Raw genomic sequence first — 23,163 nt, forward strand, 5'->3', positions numbered from 1 at the left:
GAAATTCATAAAACTGTCAGCATGACCAGGAAGGATTCAGAATTCACACACATAGGAGTGGAAGTTCGAAAACATAACGAAATGATTTTTTTACATGTGAAATTTCATCATTTTTTCACTTACTAATGGCAGTATTTGTGGTTATAGGTACACTTTTCTTCATAAGTGAGATTCTTCGATGATTTTTGCACAGCATACTTATACTCACAGGTGTATGAAACTCTAGAATTTATTTAATTTATGAAAAAACGAATGAAGTGTTATATCTTAAAGTTCATGTTTAAAAAAAAACAAATTTTATAGTTAATTACCTCAATTTTTACCACAGTTTTTAACAGATTTCCTTTTCTAGAACGCTATTGAAGTACTGCGCCCTAGCCGATCCCAAGTCAGCGTGAAGAAAGGCGGAGGCGGAGGGGCCGAGTAATAAGTCCCTAAAAAAACTTGATTCATCTGGCGCGGGTGGCAGTATCTCGTGAGGGTCCTTGCCAGGCTAACGGTGAAGACCTCAACGCCATTATCATGAGTGTGGAGAAACTGGCGGGAGAGGCCGTCCTTATTTTAGGGTAATAAAAACGCTACAAATTAAAATCCAGATGTATGTGTTTTCGTATAGGGCGGCGTTTGTACCCCACCTGAGGGGGCGACTGAAATAACAGTCTGAGACTTACGTTATCAGTTTTAAATGTGAATTGTCACACACCATTTCCTGCAGCAAGAGAATCAAGTAGCTTGTGAATGGTGTTTACATTCACCCTTTTTTCTTTTTCTCACAACTATTTATTTCAAACTATGTCCTTCCAACAGTTTACATCTAAATAAACTGATGTGATATGGATGAGTAGAACGAATTTCTGGAAAGATAAACGCACTCTTGTACAATTTCTAAACGTATCATTTATTAACATTTTACAAAATACACTCAAAATCCTTAAAAATACAACAAGTAATACATTTCTGTACCATTACAGGTCGAATACTTCTCAGACGGGACATTAACAGTTAGGAGACTTAACTACAAATTATTTGTACAACACTTGTTAATTTCCACGTACACTATTTGGCAAACTAAACGAACAACGATGGTACGTGCAATCGATTTTGTTCTGTGACGTTTAACATTAATGGAATTTTCACCACGTTCAGAACATACGTTGACAGCTCTTTCTTAATGAATTATGGCGAAAACTCATTACCAGTTGAGCAGCGGAAATGTTACTGGTAAACAATTTTCTGATGGAAGTGAATTTTGCTAACTTACGCATATCCACAGGAAGATAGCGTAGTGTAAACAAGGAACTATTATTTGAATGTACGCTTTGTTTACTAATATAATGGAGACTTTAATAATTCTCAATTATTTGTGTATTTCCCGCCTCCATAGCTGAATGGTCATCGTGGTAGAACGCCATGCGAGGAGCCCGGGTTCGATTCGCGGCAGGGTCGGAGATTGTCTCCGCCTGGGGAGTGGGTGTTGTGTTATCTTGTTTGTTGGTTGGTTTGGGGAAGGAGACCAGACAGCGTGGTCATCGGTCTCATCGGATTAGGGAAGGATTGGGAAGGAAGTCGGCCGTGCCCTTTCAGAGGAACCATCCCGGCATTTGCCTGCAGTGATTTAGGGAAATCACGGAAAACCTAAATCAGGATGGCCGGACGCGGGATTGAACCGTCGTCCTCCCGAATGCGAGTCCAGTGTCTAACCACTGCGCCACCCCGCTCGGTTTGTGTTATCTTCATCATCATTTCATCCTCATCGACACGCAACTCGCCGTAGTGGCCTCAACTAAAAACACTTACCAGGGTACCTGTCTACACGACGGGACGTCCTAGCCACACGCACATTCCATTTATTTCTGTATTATTTAAGACAAGCAATTTGACAACCGTTTTCTTTTCTCATAAGTTCATTTTCGGGTGGTATCCTATGTTATACTATAGTCAGTTTTTGGTAGTGCCATGTGTATTCATATTACATTAATCATCTCTTTGAATATGGCTGTTTTGCTATGATAACTTTAAGAGATATTTTGAAGTGGTGATATCTAGAGCAAAAAGTATTAATGAATTGAACTAGACCTAATAAATTACGAGAGCCTAAAAATGAAAATGGTTGGTACTGTATTATACCATTACCTGGCCTTAAGAATAAGGCCTCTTTTCAGCAGCGATCATCGACAAACAGTGAATTTCAAGGTGAGTACAAATGGTTTCGACAAGAACCCTAATTCACCGGCAGGAAGTTTTGGCCTTTCCTGAGCGTTAGAGGGTATGGAGACGTAAAGGAAAGTAATACTAACAAAAGATGCCGTTTCGTCTCTGCACTAAGTATGGAAAAGTAGTTAGTGAAGCAGGTGCCACACCAATTAATATGTTTGTTACTGACACAAAAGGCAATCAGTTTGCCTCAGCAGTGCTAACAAGGCGAATGTTAATTAAAAGTTCTGATGTTTGCCACAGCTCTGCGAGTCCTGGCTTCTGTCCAGGAACTACAGAGTAACGTAACAGCTTGGCGATTTGCAGGGCTATATGGGTGGTGACAACGGAATGGGAGCTCTGGTTTCAGGGCTAACTGTTAGTATTGTTTCTTAGGAATAAGCTGGACCATTACAAGTAAATTTTGCTTGTGTACTCTGTATCCTTTTAGTCCTCTTATCTCGAATAAAGTGGTGCCATTAGTGGTACGATGGAGAACATATTTGGTCCAGGTACGACATACAGGACATTTATCCGATTATGGCATGATCTAATGACAAGAAGATTTCAGCCGTTTAAATTAATTTCGAGTAGAAATGACTGCGTAGATAAGGTTGTCAGTTACTGTATTGTATTACTTGTGATTTAAAGAAAATACTGTATGACTGAGCAGTCCGTAATATTGGAATCGTCGAAAAGACGTGACGTATATGAAAACAGCAATTCGGTTATGAAATAAATGCGAATTTTATATTGCTGAATTTTGGATGGTTGCCGACCACTAAAGTAAATTTTGCTTTTGATAGTGGTAATTATAAAGGTGTTAATAAACAAAACTTGATACGGCCAGGATATACTTTTTTTAAACAAAAATTGGAGTGTTGCATATGGACATTTTAAGGTGTTCTGTTAGACTCGGAATTTGGACATATTCAGACTTTTCTCAAAGAGTAAGTCTTCTTATGAATAAAATATGAAATAATGTGGCATTTCTCGACAAAACTACATTTTCCAAGTAAGTATCAATGATTAGAATTCAGTTGTTCTTTTCGATCCTCTCAGGTATCTTTGCTGTAGAACACTAAAACGCCGCAAGTCTTTGGCACTACTTAGTTTAGCTGTTGTAAACAGGTTAAATAGTTGTCGCTAGTTATTGGCTTGAGTTCTCTACGATGTAACATGTTATCACCAGTTTTGCTCGAAACTACAGAGAGACGCACTTCAGTACGTATCACTAGATCATGTATTATATGAGAAAAAACAACAAACGTTTCACACAGTAAATCCAAATAACGTCATCTTATCGTTTCACAGGACTACCTGAACTTCAACCGCAATACTTCTACTGTTCACTGGAAACCTGACCCAACTAATCTGCTGGAAATGCAGCAATCACCAGAATAACAATAACGAAACATTCAACAATAACACTTAAGAAATGCCATATTTTATGGTTAGACACAAATATCAACCACGAGACCGTGGAAACGGGGGAAAGAGGTGTAATTGATAGACAATGTGGAATAATTTTGTTTGAGTGCTTGTCGAGCAAGCCCATTAGCTGCAAGCACTACCAAACAGTTCTTTCAACAACACATTTTGCCTCTATTTGCAATGTAATTTTCTACATCAAGAGTCACTGATAATTACTGTAATGTCACATTACATTTGTACTAAATCGAATCCTCAGTACGTTCTGTGTCGCGTGAAACACTTATTCTAAAAAATCGTTGCACGCTGCACTTAAATGATATACCCTGCTATCCGATATACTTGTAATTTTATCAGTGAATTACTAGTAAATTAGGTATGTACAATTAATATCTGTTTACTTCTCGAAAAAGATAGCCTAACGTGAAGAAAATAAAAAACAACAACGACGAAACGCCCAGCACTAACAGCTGTGACGTGGTAACTGCTCCTCAGCCTCTATGAGAGTCACTGTCGGTTCTTAGCACCCTGGTTCCTTATCTCCTAAATTACAGTTCAGTCGCTCTGACCACTAACTGCTGTAGCCAGTTCGTCGTATGGCACTCTCGGCTGGGCACTAACTGCGGTAGCTCAGGAGCACCGGCTGCGGGCGGCTGCTGCGTCGACGTGCTTCCCGAGTGGCACCCAACAGTGTTTCAGGCGAATGTCCTCGCGTGCTGGTGGAGACGGGAGAAGTGAGCATCATTTGGGGACGCGCGGCCGGGCGGACGCGGCTACGTCGACGACGAAGACGAGCTGGCGAGTCGGCTCCTGGCAGTCTGGACTTCCAGCTTCTCGCTGGAGGCCTTCTCCGTCGCGTCCATCAGCGGCAGCGACACCTCCAGGGCTGCCCCGGACGCGGCGGCGCTCTTCGCCAACCTGCCGACCAGACAGAAAATGCCCAATTACAACAAAAAACGTATATCTGACAGCACAAAAACTGGCCGACGGAAATCGCAACCGGAGCTGAAGTCCTATATATCGCTGTCGTGAATGAAATGCTACATCCACATTCCTTTATTCACCTTGGGAACATCAATACGCATTAATATTACTTCAAAAATGACAAAACTGATCGTGTGACTAGTCCGTCCAAGAAGGCGGAAACCTTTTCTACTGATAGAATATTCCGCTATTACGAGGGTAGTTCACTAAGTAATGCCACACATTTTTTAATAAGCCATTAATATACATAGAAAAACGGCCTCGTCGGTGCTTCACATCTGTACGACGGTGATGTTTCGAACCGTTGTGTCTGATGCAGAGCAGCGTCTAAATGGCGTCTACGTACGACTCACGTTACAAGCAGCGTGCTGTTATTGAATTCCTGTGTGCAGAAAAAGAAACCGTGGTGAACATCCATCAACGTTGTGTGCAGTGTATGGCGACGCTGCAGTTGATAACAGTACACCTGGGCGATGGGTAGAGAAAGTTATAGCCTCAGGAAATGCAGAAACAGAGCTCCCTGATCAGCCACGATCGGGACGTCCTGTCACAGCCACTGCTCCACACATGCTCAATCTTAAGGGGCTCCGAAAAGGCTCAAAATCATGAAAAGTTCAATTTTTACTGTTTTGCGTTTTCTGAATCTGCAGACTATTACCTTTTAATAGATATATAATTTATTCAATTCCGAAGACTACAACTATTTTTAAATTTTTTTTGAAATGTGTTCTACATGGGCGTGACCCAGTGTGGCGCTGTTAAACTGCTGTCAAATGGTGTTATGATTAACGTCCGTGTTCATCAGGTACATTTTAGTGATGTGAGATAAAGTATGTGTTGTGGCTAACCTGTGATGGTTCAATATAAATCGCTGGTGTGATTGTCGATTGTTTCCCGTAGCCGCTTGCCATCCCGTAAGCAAACACCAAGTCTCGATTCGACTACGGAACCACTACAAGGTGAGTCAGCAAGAGAAGTGAAGCGGACACAACATTACCCATTACTATGGCATGACGTCTAAGGAACAGTACCACCCTGTGGGAGGAAACCATGCATACTGTAACTCTGCCTGCACGGTACAGCACGTATTAGACAGCAGTCTCTGTATCAAAGTATGACTGAATAAATGGTCTCTAGCACGGAAACCATGCATTTCCGGCCATGTCCTCATCGATCAATGGACAAGAGAAAGCTGGAGGAGGAGTTTGCAGAGGATGAAGATAATCCATCCTATGGACCTGGAATGCACTAAAAAGTTAATCCAATCTTTGTTGCTCGATTCCCAAAACTTTTATTTTCTCATACTAATTACATGTTTTCTAAGGGTCTTCCAAACATATTTGTTTGAAACTTTCAGTAAATGTTACACAGTACCCTCTGCATAATTTAACACAGCCTTTTTCCAAAAAACTGTATATTTTTGAATATATAAATAAAAAATTGCAAAAAATGTTGTGAATTTTCATTACAATTGAAAAAAATCATCTTTAATAACTGAACTAAAATTTTGTAAAATCCCTGTGTTAAGTTGTAGCCCATATTCCAATAAATAATCTGTAAAAAGTTCAACTTCCTACCTCAATTACTTTGTGAGGAAAGATGTAATTTATAGGCGTTATTTTAACATTGCAAGTATAGGGCGCTCCGGAGCCCCTTAAGGATGCCATTATTCGTGCCGACGGGCGCATCACAACTCGACAACTGGCTCTACGGTTGTCGGTCGGCATTGGAAGTGCGTCTGCAGTGATCGAGACTTTCGGATATTCAAAGAGGTGCTGACGAACGGTTTCAAGAATGCTCATAGCGGACCCCAAAATTTAAAAAAAAGGCCATTTCACCTGAATTGTTGGAGCGTTTGGAGACCGACGGAGAGGCCTTTCTGTCACGGATGACGAAAGCTGGGTGCACCACTTTGCGCCGGAAACGAAAAAGGCATTCCATGGAGTGGCATCATCCTCATTCACCACAAAAGAAGACATTCTAGACGACCGCCTCTGCCGGAAAAGTCATGGTGACAGTCGTCTGGGCCTGTGACGGTGTCATTCTCGTGGATGTCATGCCAAGAGCGTCAGCCATCAATTCAGAGGCACACGTGAAGACTCTGAATAAACTCAAGAACCATTTCCGACGTGTTCGATCGGACAAGAATCCAGCAGAAATTTTGCTCCAACACTATAATGCACACCCACACACACGTCTGAAAACCCGGGAACATATCGCCAAATTAAGTTGGACATCATTGCCTCATCCGCCCTACAGTCCAGACCAGACACCCTCTGACTTCCGTCTCTTTGGACCGTTTAATGTTTCTCTACGGGGAAAACGCTTTGAAGATGACGAGAGTGTCAGTCATGCAATGAAAATATGGCTACGCCTACAGGAGAAGAGCTTTTACCAGCAGAGAATACATGATCTTCCACAACGTTGGCATACGGACATAGGACGTGATGGAGACAACGTAGAAAAATACGACATGGACAAGACATGTTGATGTATATTGTCACCAAAATACGTTTTGAGAACAAAATGCGGTGCATTACTCATTGAACGATCCTCGCATCTATAGATGTATTGCATGTTAATTGTATTGATATAAGCATCGCGAATCGATGCTATAGCAGAATAAACAACCTGGAAGCTTTGTACAGAGTATCCCAGTAAGAATGGTCAATATTCGGGGATGTGACAGGAACGATCATTCCAAGCAAAATGGCCGAATAATCATGGTCTCTGAAATACATACAGTAAGAGCTAGGAGCACTTCATCTTGCACACTGTGAAACGAATCACTTCTACTCCAAACGTTCTGCTTCCCATAATTTGGTATGAGGTAGTATGCAGCACAACAAGAAAAAATTGTCTATTAACCATGGGCTTTGAGATGCACACGATAAGGGCTATGAACACTTGTTGAGTAGAACAGGCGTGTTTCATAGTATCTAAGGTGAAGAAGTGCTCGTAGCTATTAAGGTATGCACTTTAGAACCCTAAATCAAAAAGCTTGTAGTATAAGAGATTTGTTTCAAAGTATCGACGATGAAGTCCATAAGCTATTAACTTAGTCATTTTAGAGGCCATCATTACTAGACTTTGCACCGAATCATCGTTCCTGTCATATCCCTGACTATATTTCTCATGGAATACTGTCATGTTCGAATCCATGTACTTTTTGCCATAAGAAACACATTCTTCCATTTCAAGAAATTGTTTCCCATGAGGTCGTCCGTTGCAATGTACACTGAAGAGCGAAAGAAAGAGGTACATCTGCCTAATATCGTGTAGGGTCCCGCAACACGACGTGGCGTGAGTCTACTGATGTCTGAAGGAGTGCTGGGGGGAATTGACCCATGAATCCTGCACGGCTATCCATAGATCCGTCAGAGTACGAAGGGGTGAAGATCTCTTCTGAACAGCACGTTGCAAGGCGTACCAGATATGCTCAAAAATATTCATGCCTGGGGAGTTTGGTGAACAGTGGAAATTTTAAAACTCTGAAGAGTTTTTTCTGGAGAATCTCTGTAGCAATTCTGGACGTGTGTGGTGTCGCAATGTACTGCTGGAATTCCGCAAGCCCATCAGAATGCCCAAAGAATATGAATGGATGCAGGTGACCAGGCAGGATGGTTACGTACGTGTCACTTGTCAGACTTCTCTAGACGTATCAGGGGTCTCATATTACTCCAACTGCACACACCCCAAACCATTACAGAGCCTCCACCATCTTGGGCATTCCCCTGCAGACATACAGGTTCCATCGTTTCATGAGGTTGTCTCAATACCCATACACGTCCATCCGCTCGAAACAATTTGAAACGAGACTCGTCCGATTAGGCAACATGTTCCAATCAGCAACTGTCGAATGTGGGTGTTGACGGGCCTAGAGGAAGCTTAAAGCTTTGTCTCGTGCAGTCATCAAGAGTACGCGAGAGGGCCTTCGGCTCTGATCGCCCATGTAGATGATGATTCGGCGAATGGCTGGCACGCTGACACTTTTTGATGGACCAGCACTAAAATCTGCAGCAATTTGCGGAAGGGTTGCACTTCTGTCACGTTGAAAGATTCTTTTCAGTCGTCGTTGGTCCTGTTTGTCCAGAATCTTTTCTCCGGCCGCTGCGATGTCTGAGTTTACGTTTTGCCTGATTCCTTATATTAACGGTACATTCGTGAAATTGTGGTAGAGGAAAATCCCCACTTCATCGTTATCTCCGACATGCTGTGTTCTATCGCTCGTGCGACGAGTGTAACACCACGTTTGAACTCAAGTCTTGATAACCTGCCATTGTAGCAGCAGTAACCGATCTAACAACTGCGCCAGACACTTGGTGTCCTGCACAGGCGTTGTCGACCGCAGCGCCGTATTCTGCCTGTTTACATAGCTCTGTATTTGAATACGCATGGCTATATCAGTGTCTTTTGCGCTACAGTGTATAAAACACATTTCGAAGATGTGCAGCTAATTTCCAACAAAAGATGCGACTGAATTTTGGCAATAAATAAATGAGAATCATTTCTGGTGGAGAACGACTTACCTGAAATCGAAAAATTAAATTTAGTACCTGTATTTAACAAGATACATGAAAATTATTACGAACGAAGGAAGATTAGAATTTAACGTCCGTCAAAATCTTTGTCATCAAAGACGGAGCCAAAACTTTCAGTCCTTTAAGTTTGGGGAAGGGATCGGGAGTGTCCTTTCAAAGGAACCATCCAGTCATTTGCCGGAAGTAATTTAGGGAAATAATGGGGAAACGTAAATCTAGATGGTCGGACTGATCTGAACTGTCGTCCTACCGAATGCGACTCGAGTGTGCTAACCACTGAATCGTTTTCAGCGGAATCAGATTATTCACATGCCATACCTCATCGGAAACGGGCTACTCCTGACGGCGCCATTGCTCTTGTGGAGGAGGGAAAATTGACGACGTCTGAGGCCGGTATAGCGTCCCCAGTGCCATATTACGAAAAGACTTTAAATTATTTATAAAGAAGACATTCATTTTTTGTAAGAGATTTTTTTTCATATAGCCGTAACATAAGAATTTCTCTGTCCAAGTTTCAAATGCAAAGAAATAATTTATGACAAAATGATCTAAAGAGATGGCAAGATACACTCTTTTGTTAATTTTTTAGTCGTCTTCATTACTTCCTCTTTTGTCTTGAGTGTGTATAGAAGGACATCTTTCGAGTGCTGACAAATGTAAGCATATTTGTATGAGTTAAGCAGATAATATATTAATTGAATATTATTGTGCACTTTTAATTTGTAAGAGGTGATCCCGATTTCATGTCCGCCTTCCTTGAATTAACCTGCATTCAAGTAATTTACAGCTCAACAATTGCAGCGGCCGATGCAGCCAACGACGCCATTACGTGGCGATATTAACTTATGAAAAAATTAGCGGAAGCTGAAAACTCGCCCGCTATTAGTATAATATTAATTTTTCTCCACAGCCGCCCGACGTTGCAGAAAATACTTAGCTTTAAGATTCTTATTTTCAGTACCATAGCCGAGACCCAGAGCCAAGACTCTGACTACAATACAATGGTTAACGGAGGTAAGAAAAATACTCTCGCGCGTGTGTGGGCCGCAATTTTAATTAATAACTAAAGATTTCTTGCTTTAAAGTGAACTGACTAGCCGAGGAAATTAATATGCAAAGTTTATTACGTTGTTCAGCTTGTATGCTCATGTTTGTAAGATGCAGCGAGTCTAACATTCATTAACGTAACGAATAATTTGAAATTAATATTGTTAAAAAGGAGAACTTCAGGAACGCATTTAATCGTAAAATCAAAATTTAAATGAAATATCATTTTTATTAAGGCCCACCACGTAAGTCGGCAACAATCAAAGAATAATAATCACAATAATAATATATATATTAAATTACGACGGCCGAAGTTACGCGAGACCGGGGCACAGTGTGGCGGTCCTGAGCGCACAGTGTAACACTTTATTAGAAGAGCACTGGCACAAAAATAGACGTAGGCTGTTTGCCTCTGGAGTGTCCTGTGCCTGCTTTATGTGGTGCACATTCCAGTACGTGACCGCTTGTGTACTGGGGACAAATGGTTCAAATGGCTCTGAGCACTATGGGACTTAACATCTGAGGTCATCAGTCCCCTAGAACTTAGAACTACTTAAACCTAACTAACCTAAGGACAGCACACACATACATGCCCGAGGCAGGCTTCGAATCTGCAACCGTAGCAGCAGCGCGGTTCCGGACTGAAGCGCCTAGAAACGCTCGGTCATAGCGGCCAGCCCACATTTAGACAAACATGCTATTTATCTCACCAAATAGTAAGTCTAGATCATCCTGTATCATCGTAGTAACTCATTGACGATATATCCGTATCAGCAAACGGTCTGCGATTGCTACTCTCCCTGTGCTTCAGATCATATATGTATATACGAGGGTTGGAACTTTAATAGTGGCAACTATTTATTTACACCTCGTACAAAACAGATACGTGTTCCAAAGTTTTACTGGCCTTCAGAGTAGTTACCAGCATTGTGTATAACCCGTTGCGAGCGATTTGGAAGTCTTAGGATACTCTTAGCAGCGCCAGTTGTGTTGACAGTTCGGCGCGGTCTATTGCCCGACGAATTTGTAGCAGTTCTGAACCGAATGCCGTGACGTGCTCCCGTCAGTTTAGATATCGAATTGAACTTACGAGGGCTTAAGTCAGGGGTGTGCAGTAGGTGGTATAGCACTTAGCAGCCCCATCAGTCAAACGAAACAGTAACAGCTTGCAGTGTACGTGCTTGAGCATTGTCCTACAATACGATGGCCAGGTCCTGCAGAAAGTGTCATCACTTCTGTCTCTAAGCTGATCGTGGGTTGTGGTCCAAAAATGAACAGCTTACAGACAGAAGTGATGACACTTTCTGCATCATCGCTAAGGCAGTGAGGCTGTGAACTCACCGCGGAGACGCGATGAGAGAGTTCTGTTATAAATTGCTGCCGCTTCGCAGCGATCTCGCCGTTTTAAGAGAATTATACAGTGCGCACGTGTTCTCAGCCCTGGCAACAGCTGCTGTCAGCCTGCCATAGATGGAGCCGGTTTGTACTCGTCTGTGGAATTCTTTCTCGCCGAGGTGAATTATGAGATGCAGCTAGCGGGGAGTACAGTGATACGACGAAGCTGCGAAATTGCATCGGGAGACAAATGATGCTGGCAACTATCACTGCTAAACTAGTTTGTGATTCTGTTCCAGTGGGAGTGTTCTTGTTCGAATGTGGTCATTGACAACTTGAAACACCCGTAACCAGCAAACGATTTGATGTCTGTCGAGACCCCTCTCAACTGAATGTACGAATCTTCAGTTAGTAGAAACACTTTAAAATACTATTTTGTCGAAAGTCGACATGTTAAGAAACGTGGCTGTTGTATTTAAGGTTTATAATTTATATAAAAAACAGCTACCAGCCACATGTATGGTTTAAAAAGGTTTATTATCTTCAGACCATGACCGGTTTCGGATTTATCTTTACAAATCCATCTTCAGATGGCAGATTACAAGCGTTCTTGGTTGGACCTAGTTTTGTTTATGTTATTCATTTGCTGCACTGGGAAAGAAAAGAAATATTTTTGTTGTCATATTGGTAATGGTATTTTTACGAAAGATTTACTTCTTTTACAAGAAGTAATTACTCAGAGATGGTTTTTATAAACATTAGTAAACTTGCAGGTTAGTGTACTTACGAGCTGTGTAGTTCTGCCTGACGAAATATTCGTGCGTTTATGTTATCGAACGCAAGCTTGATACACTTTTCAATATGCACTATGTGAGTGCTATTCCAGTCTATGGATGTCACTTTTAACCCGGAATAGCACTCACATAGTGCATATTGAAAAGTGTATCAAGCTTGCGTTCGAAAACATAAACGCACGAATATTTCATCAGGCAGAACTACACAGCTCGTAAGTACACTAACCTGCAAGTTTACTAATGTTTATAAAAACCATCTCTGAGTAATTAGATCTTGTAAAAGAAGTAAATCTTTCGTAAAAATACCATTACCGATATGACAACAAAAATATTTCTTTTCTTTCCCAGTGCAGCAAATGAATAACATAAACAAAACTAGGTCCAACTAAGAACGCATGTAATCTGCCATCTGAAGATGGATTTGTAAAGATAAATCCGAAACCGGTCATGGTCGAAGATAATGAACCTTTTTAAACCATACATGTGGCTGGTAGCTGTTTCTTATATAAATTATAAAACTTTAAAACACATTCTCTCGTTATAGCCAGTTCATTGCAATCACTGACTTACTGTACGGCAGCCACACTGCCTGACTGCTTCTGTGCCACTGCACTGTGCTTGCCTACCAGTCTAGTACAGCCGCGCCAGTAAGCGTTTCCGTGTCGCTACGTGTGTACCCTGTCCTGAAACGACTCGCGGCGTTGCAGCCTCGCCGTGATCAAACTCGGCTGTTAGTCTCTCGTGTGCATCGAATTATGGGTGAAACGGAATCCCCGGTGCAGGCGACCTCCGCTGTAGGCACGGAAGTACGGCAAATCAGTCAGAAAACAGACGACGACTGGTGACTGGGCGCGATCAAATGAAATGCTTCATCCCCATCCTCTTTTGGGTTACGAAAGTTGGATCGGCATTGGATAACCTAGAGTTACTCAGTTCTGCAGACTGATCCGTTTGAACTTGTAACTTATGGCGCGTTATTACTATTCACACAAAACACAGAAATAATCTTAAATGAGAAACGCTGGTACAAGTTACTAAATTTCCTTAGGAACATCGAACCTCATCAGTCAGTTCTCGATAATAAGACATGATTTTCAGTATTATGTGACAAACGGCTGAGTGACTGTTTTTCATGCGTTATTTTGGTATTCAGCTTTCCTTTGTGCACGTATCATTACGCTGCTGCACGATTTATTGTAGCTTTGATTTTATTATTTTGTTTCTTTACCCATCGACCGTACCGTAGGTGCAACCACAACGGAGGGGTATCTGTTGAGAGGCCAGACAAACGTGTGGTTCCTGAAGAGGGGCAGCAGCCTTTTCAGTAGTTGCAGGGGCAACAGTCTGGATGATTGACTGATCTGGCCTTGTAACATTAACCAAAACGGCCTTGCTGTGCTGGTACTGCGAACGGCTGAAAGCAAGGGGAAACTACAGCCGTAATTTTTCCCGAGGACATGCAGCTCTACTGTATGATTAAATGATGATGGCGTCCTCTTGGGTAAAATATTCCGGAGGTAAAATAGTCCCCCATTCGGATCTACGGGCGGGGACTACTCAAGAGGACGTCGTTATCAGGAGAAAGAAAACTGGCGTTCTACGGATCGGAGCGTGGAATGTCAGATCACTTAATCGGGCACGTAGGTTAGAAAATTTAAAAAGGGAAATGGATAGGTTAAAGTTAGATATAGTGGGAATTAGTGAAGTTCGGTGGCAGGAGGAACTAGACTTTTGGTCAGGTGATTACAGGGTTATAAATACAAAATCAAATAGGGGTAATGCAGGAGTAGGTTTAATAATGAATAAAAAAATAGGAGTGCGGGTTAGCTACTACAAACAGCATAGTGAACGCATTATTGTGGCCAAGATAGACACAAAGCCCATGCCTACTACAGTAGTACAAGTTTATATGCCAACTAGCTCTGCAGATGATGAAGAAATAGATGAAATGTATGACGAGATAAAAGAAATTATTCAGGTAGTGAAGGGAGACGAAAATTTAATAGTGATGGGTGACTGGAATTCGTCAGTAGGAAAAGGGAGAGAAGGAAACATAGGTGAATATGGATTGGGGGGAAGGAATGAAAGAGCAAGCCGCCTTGTAGAATTTTGCACGGAGCATAAGTTAATCATAGCTAACACTTGGTTCAAGAATCATGAAAGGACACTGTATACATGGAAGAAGCCTGGAGATACTGACAGGTTTCAGATAGATTATATAATGGTAAGACAGAGATATAGGAACCAGGCTTTAAATTGTAAGACATTTCCTGGGGCAGATGTAGATTCTGACCACAATCTATTGGTTATGAACTGCAGATTGAAACTGAAGAAACTGCAAAAAGGTGGGAATTTAAGGAGATGGGACTTGGATAAACTGAAAGAACCAGAGGTTGTAGAGAGTTTCAGGGAGAGCATTAGGGAACAATTGACAGGAATGGGGGAAAGAAATACAGTAGAAGAAGAATGGGTAGCTCTGAGGGATGGAGTGGTGAAGGCAGCAGACGATCAAGTAGGTAAAAAGACGCGGGCTAATAGAAATCCTTGGGTAACAGAAGAAATATTGAATTTAATTGATGAAAGGAGAAAATATAAAAATGCAGTAAATGAAGCAGGCAAAAAAGAATACAAACGTCTCAAAAATGAGATCGACAGGAAGTGCAAAATGGCTAAGCAGGGATGGCTAGAGGACAAATCTAAGGATGTAGAGGCTTGTCTCACTAGGGGTAAGATAGATACTGCCTACAGGAAAATTAAAGAGACCTTTGGAGAAAAGAGAACCAGTTGTATGAATATCAAGAGCTCAGATGGCAACCCACTTCTAAGCAAAGAAGGGAAAGCAGAAAGGTGGAAGGAGTATATAGACGGTTTATACAAGGGCGATGTACTTGAGGACAATATTATGGAAATAGAAGAGGATGTAGATGAAGATGAAATGGGAGATAAGATACTGCGTGAAGAGTTTGACAGAGCACTGAAAGACCTGAGTCAAAAGAAGGCCCCGGGAGTAGACAACATTCCATTAGAACTACTGATGGCCTCAGGGGAGCCAGTCATGACAAAACTCTACCATCTGGTGAGCACGATGTATGAGACAGGCGAAATACCCTCAGACTTTAAGAAGAATATAATAATTCCAATCCCAAAGAAAGCAGGTGTTGACAGATGTGACAATTACCGAACTATCAGTTTAATAAGTCACAGCTGCAAAATACTAACGCGAATTCTTTACAGACGAACGGAAAAACTGGTAGGAGCCGACCTCGGGGACGATCAGTTTGGATTCCGTAGAAATGTTGGAACACGTGAGGCAATACTGACCTTACGACTTATCTTGGAAGAAAGATTAAGAAAAGGCAAACCTACGTTTCTAGCATTTGTAGACTTAGAGAAAGCTTTTGACAATGTTGACTGGAATACTCTCTTTCAAATTCTGAAGGTGGCAGGGGTAAAATACAGGGAGCGAAAAGCTATTTACAATTTGTACAGAAACCAGATGGCAGTTATAAGAGTCGAGGGGCATGAAAGGGAAGCAGTGGTTGGGAAAGGAGTGAGACAGGGTTGTAGCCTCTCCCCGATGTTATTCAATCTGTATACTGAGCAAGCAGTAAAGGAAACAAAAGAAAAATTCGGAGTAGGTATTAAAATTCATGGAGAAGAAGTAAAAACTTTGAGGTACGCCGATGACATTGTAATTCTGTCAGAGACAGCAAAGGACTTGGAAGAGCAGTTGAACGGAATGGACAGTGTCTTGAATGGAGGATATAAGATGAACATCAACGAAAGCAAAACGAGGGTAATAGAATGTAGTCAAATTAAGTCGGGTGATGCTGAGGAAATGAGATTAGGAAATGAGACACTTAAAGTAGTAAAGGAGTTCTGCTATTTAGGGAGTAAAATAACTGATGATGGTCGAAGTAGAGAGGATATAAAATGTAGACTGGCAATGGCAAGGAAATCGTTTCTGAAGAAGAGAAATTTGTTAACATCGAGTATAGATTTAAATGTCAGGAAGTCGTTTCTGAAAGTATTTGTATGGAATGTAGCCATGTATGGAAGTGAGACATGGACGATAACTAGTTTGGACAAGAAGAGAATAGAAGCTTTCGAAATGTGGTGCTACAGAAGAATGCTGAAGATAAGGTGGGTAGATCACGTAACTAATGAGGAGGTATTGAATAGGATTGGGGAGAAGAGAAGTTTGTGGCACAACTTGACTAGAAGAAGGGATCGGTTGGTAGGACATGTTCTGAGGCATCGAGGGATCACAAATTTAGCATTGGAGGGCTGCGTGGAGGGTAGAAATCGTAGAGGGAGACCAAGAGATCAATACACTAAGCAGATTCAGAAGGATGTAGGTTGCAGTAGGTACTGGGAGATGAAGAAGCTTGCACAGGATAGAGTAGCATGGAGAGCTGCATCAAACCAGTCTCAGGACTGAAGACCACAACAACAACAACAACCCATCGACAGTAAAAAGAGTTGTTAAATTAACATAAATACGACCGCTATCGATCGTTTGAATAAAGGAATGTGTATATACTACTTCACTCAGAACACATCTTCAGAAAACGACGGATGGATTTGAAACCTGTAGTGGCCGGGTTGTTCTTTATAATTCTTCGTCGATAATACGCAATAACTTTAAACAATTGTGTTTCATCTCGTAGAGGTTGATCCGTCGCGTGGCGAGTCTCTGTCTTAAAGACGAGTTGTTTATTACGTTCCAACTCCAATTTCTGCTTTATTGTTCACACACTGCATGTGTTTAGGAACAACTCCGTTATCAACATTTATTCTATCCAAAACAAAACAAAAAAACAAATGAAAAACTGTTTACAGATAGTCTCGACTTGGAGACATACATGTTTCTGAACGTAAAGCTATGTAAATACAACAAAAAATTGCGTTTCTTGGTACGTGAAGCGAGTAACTGACAAAAACAAGAATTGCTGATTCGTCCTCGGAATTTGACAGTTAAGATTGGTTCCTCTTGAGTAGAAAGACCTGTTTAGCACAGCACACTTTTCCCTTGGAAACAGAAGCAACAGTTAGTTTGGAATAATTTTTATAAGGTCTATTAATTTTTTTATACTTGGGGGCTCTAAGTTTGGATATTCCGAGCATATATTTATGCCAATGGAGTCGAATTTAGAATCGTGCAGTATCTACGCCGATTCCGAAAGTAGAGCATCGGTAGGTATTCAATGCATCGCTCCGATTCTGAGTCTAATCAAGTTGTTTTGTCTAATTTGGGGAGTGATAACTTGACGCCCCTGTGACTGGATGTTTTTCTTCTGTTTTATCTTGACATGGGATGTCAACCGTAAATCTTTGAACGGCCCCAATAGCAATGCAGTCGACCTTAGTGATAACGTATTTTCTTCCCATTTCGTGAATGGAGCAAACCGCTGTACGTGATTGCGACTGAACTGCAGCGCGCGATTTGCGAGGCGATACTGGCGGCCTATTATTTTATTATGTATTTATTTTAACTTTTGTATTAGGCAAAACTGTAGTCTTACGACAGCAAGATTTAGTGACATGTATTGCAGATGGGTCATGTTTTAATCAACGCTTCTGAAAGCGCACCGATCGCTGTTACGTAACACTCGAGAAGTAACGCCTATGGCAGCGCAGTCACGTGTCCGAGGCCAATTATATAAGACGGAGATGTCTGCGCAGCTCTTGCTGACGACCACACTGCGGCTCTACGAAAAGGTGCTGGTCATTGCGACACCTGCGTTTGGAATTTTCGTCTGACAGTGCAACGGATATGACAAGACCGTATAGCACATTGTTACTTCTTGCCACATATTTGAAAGAAACAATTGCCGGCGCCCTCGGGAAATTTGGAAGACTTTCTTACACTAATGATCTTAGTCGTATTCCTTTTTGTTTTGGCACCTTATTTGGGCAATTTCATTGCGTAGTTGCTAGCTGCCTAGACGGCATAATTTTTCCTAGAAAAAATGTGAAACATTATTCAAACGAAGATCGGTTTGCAAAGCACAGTGCTTTGGTAGTTGCGGTCCTATCGACAGTGGTACAAGCTTGCCTCCTTGCCGCCTACGTGAGAACGCACTCTGACGTACACAGGCGGATCCTCTAACCATCCGAAGGGCATGTGCCACTTGGTATGTTTTATAGACAAATACTACTTCACAGATTAAAATTATATTAGGTGCCAGATCCAAAGGGCGTCTCAGGACTAAGTACGAGGGCAGTTCAATAAGTAATGCAACACTTTTTTTCTCGGCCAATTTTGGTTGAAAAAACCGGAAATTTCTTTTAATATATTTTCAAACATTCCCGCTTCGTCTCGTACATTTTCATTGACTTCCGACAGGTGGCAGCGCTGTAAGGAGCTGTTAAAATGGCGTCTGTAACGGATGTGCGTTGCAAACAATGGGCAGTGATCGAGTTTCTTTTGGCGGAAAACTAGGGCATCTCAGATATTCATAGGCGCTTGCAGAATGTCTACGGTGATCTGGCAGTGGACAAAAGCACGGTGAGTCATTGGGCAAAGCGTGTGTCATCATCGCCGCAAGGTCAAGCAAGACTGTCTGATCTCCCGCGTGCGGGCCGGCCGTGCACAGCTGTGACTCCTGCAATGGCGGAGCGAGCGAACACACTCGTTCGAGATGATCGACGGATCACCATCAAACAACTCAGTGCTCAACTTGACATCTCTGTTGGTAGTGCTGTCACAATTGTTCACCAGTTGGGATATTCAAAGGTTCGTTCCCGCTGGGTCCCTAGTTGTCTAACCGAACACCATAAAGAGCAAAGGAGAACCATCTGTGCGGAATTGCTTGCTCGTCATGTGGCTGAGGGTGACAATTTCTTGTCAAAGATTGTTACAGGCGATGAAACATGGGTTCATCACTTCGAACCTGAAACAAAACGGCAATCAATGGAGTGGCGCCACACCCACTCCCCTACCAAGAAAAAGTTTAAAGCCATACCCTCAGCCGGTAAAGTCACAGTTACAGTCTTCTGGGACGCTGAAGGGGTTATTCTGTCCGATGTCCTTCCCCATGGTCAAACGATCAACTCTGAAGTGTATTGTGCTGCTCTTCAGAAATTGAAGAAACGACTTCAGCGTGTTCGTAGGCACAAAATTCTGAACGAACTTCTCCTTCTTCATGACAACGCAAGACCTCACACAAGTCTTCGCACCCGAGAGGAGCTCACAAAACTTCAGTGGACTGTTCTTCCTCATGCACCCTACAGCCCCGATCTCGCACCGTCGGATTTCCATATGTTTGGCCCAATGAAGGACGCAATCCGTGGGAGGCACTACGCGGATGATGAAGTTATTGATGCAGTACGACGTTGGCTCCGACATCGACCAGTGGAATGGTACCGTGCAGGCATACAGGCCCTCATTTCAAGATGGCGTAAGGCCGTAACATTGAATGGAGATTACGTTGAAAAATAGTGTTGTGTAGCTAAAAGATTGAGGAATAACCTGGTGTATTTCAATGCTGAATAAAACAACCCCTGTTTCAGAAAAAAATGTGTTGCATTACTTATTGAACTGCCTTCGTAGTTGTCTGTTAACTGGCGCAAAGACTGGCTCCAGATCCGACCCCTCTCCCTGTTTGCAGGCCATTGTGTGGCTAGCTATACTACTTAACCCGGTCGTCCACATAACCGATACTATGTTGAAAACTGTTTTATCGAAATCATACGGATCGACAATGCATGATACACTCCTAGTAGTACCACTGAGGGAGTGCGACGACGTAAATCTTCGTACAGTGTTGCATAACAGCGTTAATGGGTACCAGTTTGCAGCCATTTTCCATACAGACCCGGAGGAACAACGGAAGTGTAACAAATGATCAGAAATTTAACAAAAGTTGCCATGATCACTCCACGCGCTGTGCTATTCGGGAATCCAAAATATACTAATTCTTTTCTTGCGGAGGGAAAGGTGGTGGTGATTACGAGTTCCGCCGCTAGCTCTCTCTTCTACTAGTCTTTTGGATCATTTTTTTGAATGATTTCTCGAAGCTTTCATCTGCCATTTTCTTTATTTCCTATACGATAGTACTGAACCGTTGTTTAGGTCTATGCACGTGATTACGTAAACTGTGTTTCACAATATTCTGCTCCTGCGGACGTGACACAATGTGGGATCATCCAATTTCTTCTCAATATCAGTATAACTGGAGACAGGTGGGGCTAGAAGAAACCAAGCAACAGTAGAGCCATTGGATGCTTCAGCATCGCGATCACTGGAAGCGGAACAGATGAATATAAAAGTAAACACAATGTCCTTGTTTTCTTTTATGGTGGACGCTACACCCCACCGTACATTTGTTTTCTAAGATACCACAGTTACCGTTTGGAAGTGCTGAAACACATGCGTGAGCCGGGCCGAAAATTAGGAACTACATCTACATGATTACTCTGCAATTCACATTTAAGTGCTTGGCAGAGGGTTCATCGAACCACGATCATACCATCTCTACCATTCCACTCCCGAACTGCGCGCGGGAAAAACGAACACTTAAACCTTTCTGCTCGAGCTCTGATTTCTCTTATTTTATTTTGATGATCATTCCTACCTATTTAGGTTGGGCTCAACACAATATTTTCCCATTCGGAAGAGAAAGTTGGTGACTGAAATTTCGTAAATAGATCTCGCCGCGACGGAAAACGTCTTTGCTTTAGTGACTTCCATCCCAACTCGCGTGTCATATCTGCCACACACTCTCCCCTATTACGTGATAATACAAAACGAGCTGCTTTTTTTTTTGCACCCTTTCGATGTCCTCCGTCAATCCCACGTGGTAAGGATCCCACACCGTGCAGCAATATTCTAACAGAGGACGAACGAGTGTAGTGCAAGCTGTCTCTTTAATGGACTCGTTGCATCTTCGAAGTGTCCTGCCAATGAAACACAACCTTTGGCTCGCCTTCCCCACAATATTATCTATGTGGTCTTTCCAACTGAAGTTGTTCATAATTTTAACACGCAGGTACTTAGTTGAATTGACAGTCTTGAGAATTGTACTATTTATCGAGTAATCTAATTCCAACGGATTTCTTTTGGAACTCATATGGATCACCTCACACTTTTCGTTATTTAGCGTCAACTGCCACCTGCCACACCGTACAGCAACCTAAATCGCTTTGCAACTGATACTGGTCTTCGGATGACCTTACTAGACGGTAAATTACAGCATCATCTGCGAACAACCTAAGATAACTGCTCAGATTGTCACCCAGGTCATTGATATAGATCAGGAACAGCAGAGGTCCCAGGACACTTCCCTGGGGGAACACCTGATATCACTTCAGTTTTACTCGACGATTTGCCGTCTGTTACTACGAACTGCGACGTTCCTGACAGGAAATGACGATCCAGTCGCACAACTGAGACGATACCCCATAGGCCCGCAGCTTGATTAGTAGTCGCTTGTGAGGAACGGTGTCAAAAGCTTTCCGGAAATCTAGAAATACGGAATCAACTTGAGATCCCCTGTCGATAGCGGCCATTACTTCGTGCGAATAAAGAGCTAGCTGCGTTGCACAAGAAGGATGTTTTCTGAAACCATGCTGATTACGCATCAATAGATCGTTCCCTTCGAGGTGATTGATAATGTTTGAATACAATATATGCTCCAAAACCCTACTGCAAACCGACGTCAATGATATAGGTCTGTAGTTCGATGGATTACTCCTACTACCCTTCTTAAACAATGGTGCGACCTGCGCAATTTTCCAATCTATAGGTACAGATCTATCGGTGAGCGAGCGGTTGTATATGATTGCTAAGTAGGGAGCTATTGTATCAGCGTAATCTGAAAGGAACCTAATCGGTATACAATCTGGACCTGAAGACTTGCCCGTATCAAGCGATTTGAGTTGCATCGCAAGCCCTAAGGTATCTAGTTCTAAGAAACTCATGCTAGCAGCTGTTCGTGTTTTAAATTCTGGAATATTCCATTCGTCTTCCCTGGTGAAGGAATTTCGGATAACTGCGTTCAATAACTCCGCTTTAGCGGCACAGTCGTCGGTAACAGTACCTTCGGCACGGCGCAGCGAAGGTATTGACTGAACTCAAGCAAAGCCAAGATTCGCACCTCCGCCGTAACAATGCACGATGTTCAATGCTCCTGGTTTCAGAACACCTGGCGCTCGGTAGTCCGCGGGAAAAAAAGGATAATGAGGCATAGCTAGTACTGTATTCACCAGATCTGCTCCCCGTCAGCAGGACCCGATTCTACTTACTTCTGGCTTGCATCTCTTACACTAGTATAGGAACTGAATATTCAAAAGTCTCTATCGCGCCATGACGATTATTTGAACGCCTCAAGAGGGGAAGTTACGAACGTGTGGTTTTGAGCTGTTCTGGACGGATATCAACAGACTCGATAAATTAAAAAGAAATATCATTTCCACCAGGCTGTTTGTTGGAGTGAGGACCAGTTACTTTCCAGGGCGTGATGCATCTCCAGTACACAAATGTATGTAGACACGTGACCCTCTGAAGTATATAACGAAAAACTGTACACCACGTACAGTTATGCATATGATTTTGTTCTATGCATATGAGGAGACTCTTGAAACTAATTTGTAGTCATATGAATTAGCAGTCTGGTGTGAATGAAGTCTTTCCCCCAAGCCTAGTTTATTTAAGAACACGTTTCCGCATTTTAGACTATTACTGTGGAAGCAAGACTAAATACTTCGCCTCGCCTTGAGTCAAAGATGTTGACCAGTTAGCAGCGTGTCACAACTGCAGAAAACTTACAGAAAAGGGCACATTTCCCCGTGCAATGACAACAGATCGCAATTGACGATAATTTTAATAAGAGAGA

At 42.3% G+C, this 23,163-nt stretch overlaps 1 protein-coding gene across 2 annotated transcripts in view; it reads right to left on the minus strand.

The window, feature by feature from the left end:
• Positions 1-1,728: 1,728 nt before the first annotated feature.
• LOC126092593 (protein croquemort-like) overlaps positions 1,729-23,163 on the minus strand; it is a 283,748-nt gene continuing 262,313 nt past the window's right edge. For both annotated transcript variants that reach the window (XM_049908286.1, XM_049908285.1), the window contains exon 10: positions 1,729-4,542. In XM_049908286.1, coding sequence (XP_049764243.1) covers positions 4,398-4,542 — 145 coding nt within the window. In that variant the 3' untranslated portion in view covers positions 1,729-4,397. The remainder of the gene's footprint in view (positions 4,543-23,163) is intronic.

The sequence above is a fragment of the Schistocerca cancellata genome, chromosome 7 (genome assembly GCF_023864275.1).
Source record: "Schistocerca cancellata isolate TAMUIC-IGC-003103 chromosome 7, iqSchCanc2.1, whole genome shotgun sequence".
Taxonomy (NCBI): domain Eukaryota; kingdom Metazoa; phylum Arthropoda; class Insecta; order Orthoptera; family Acrididae; genus Schistocerca; species Schistocerca cancellata.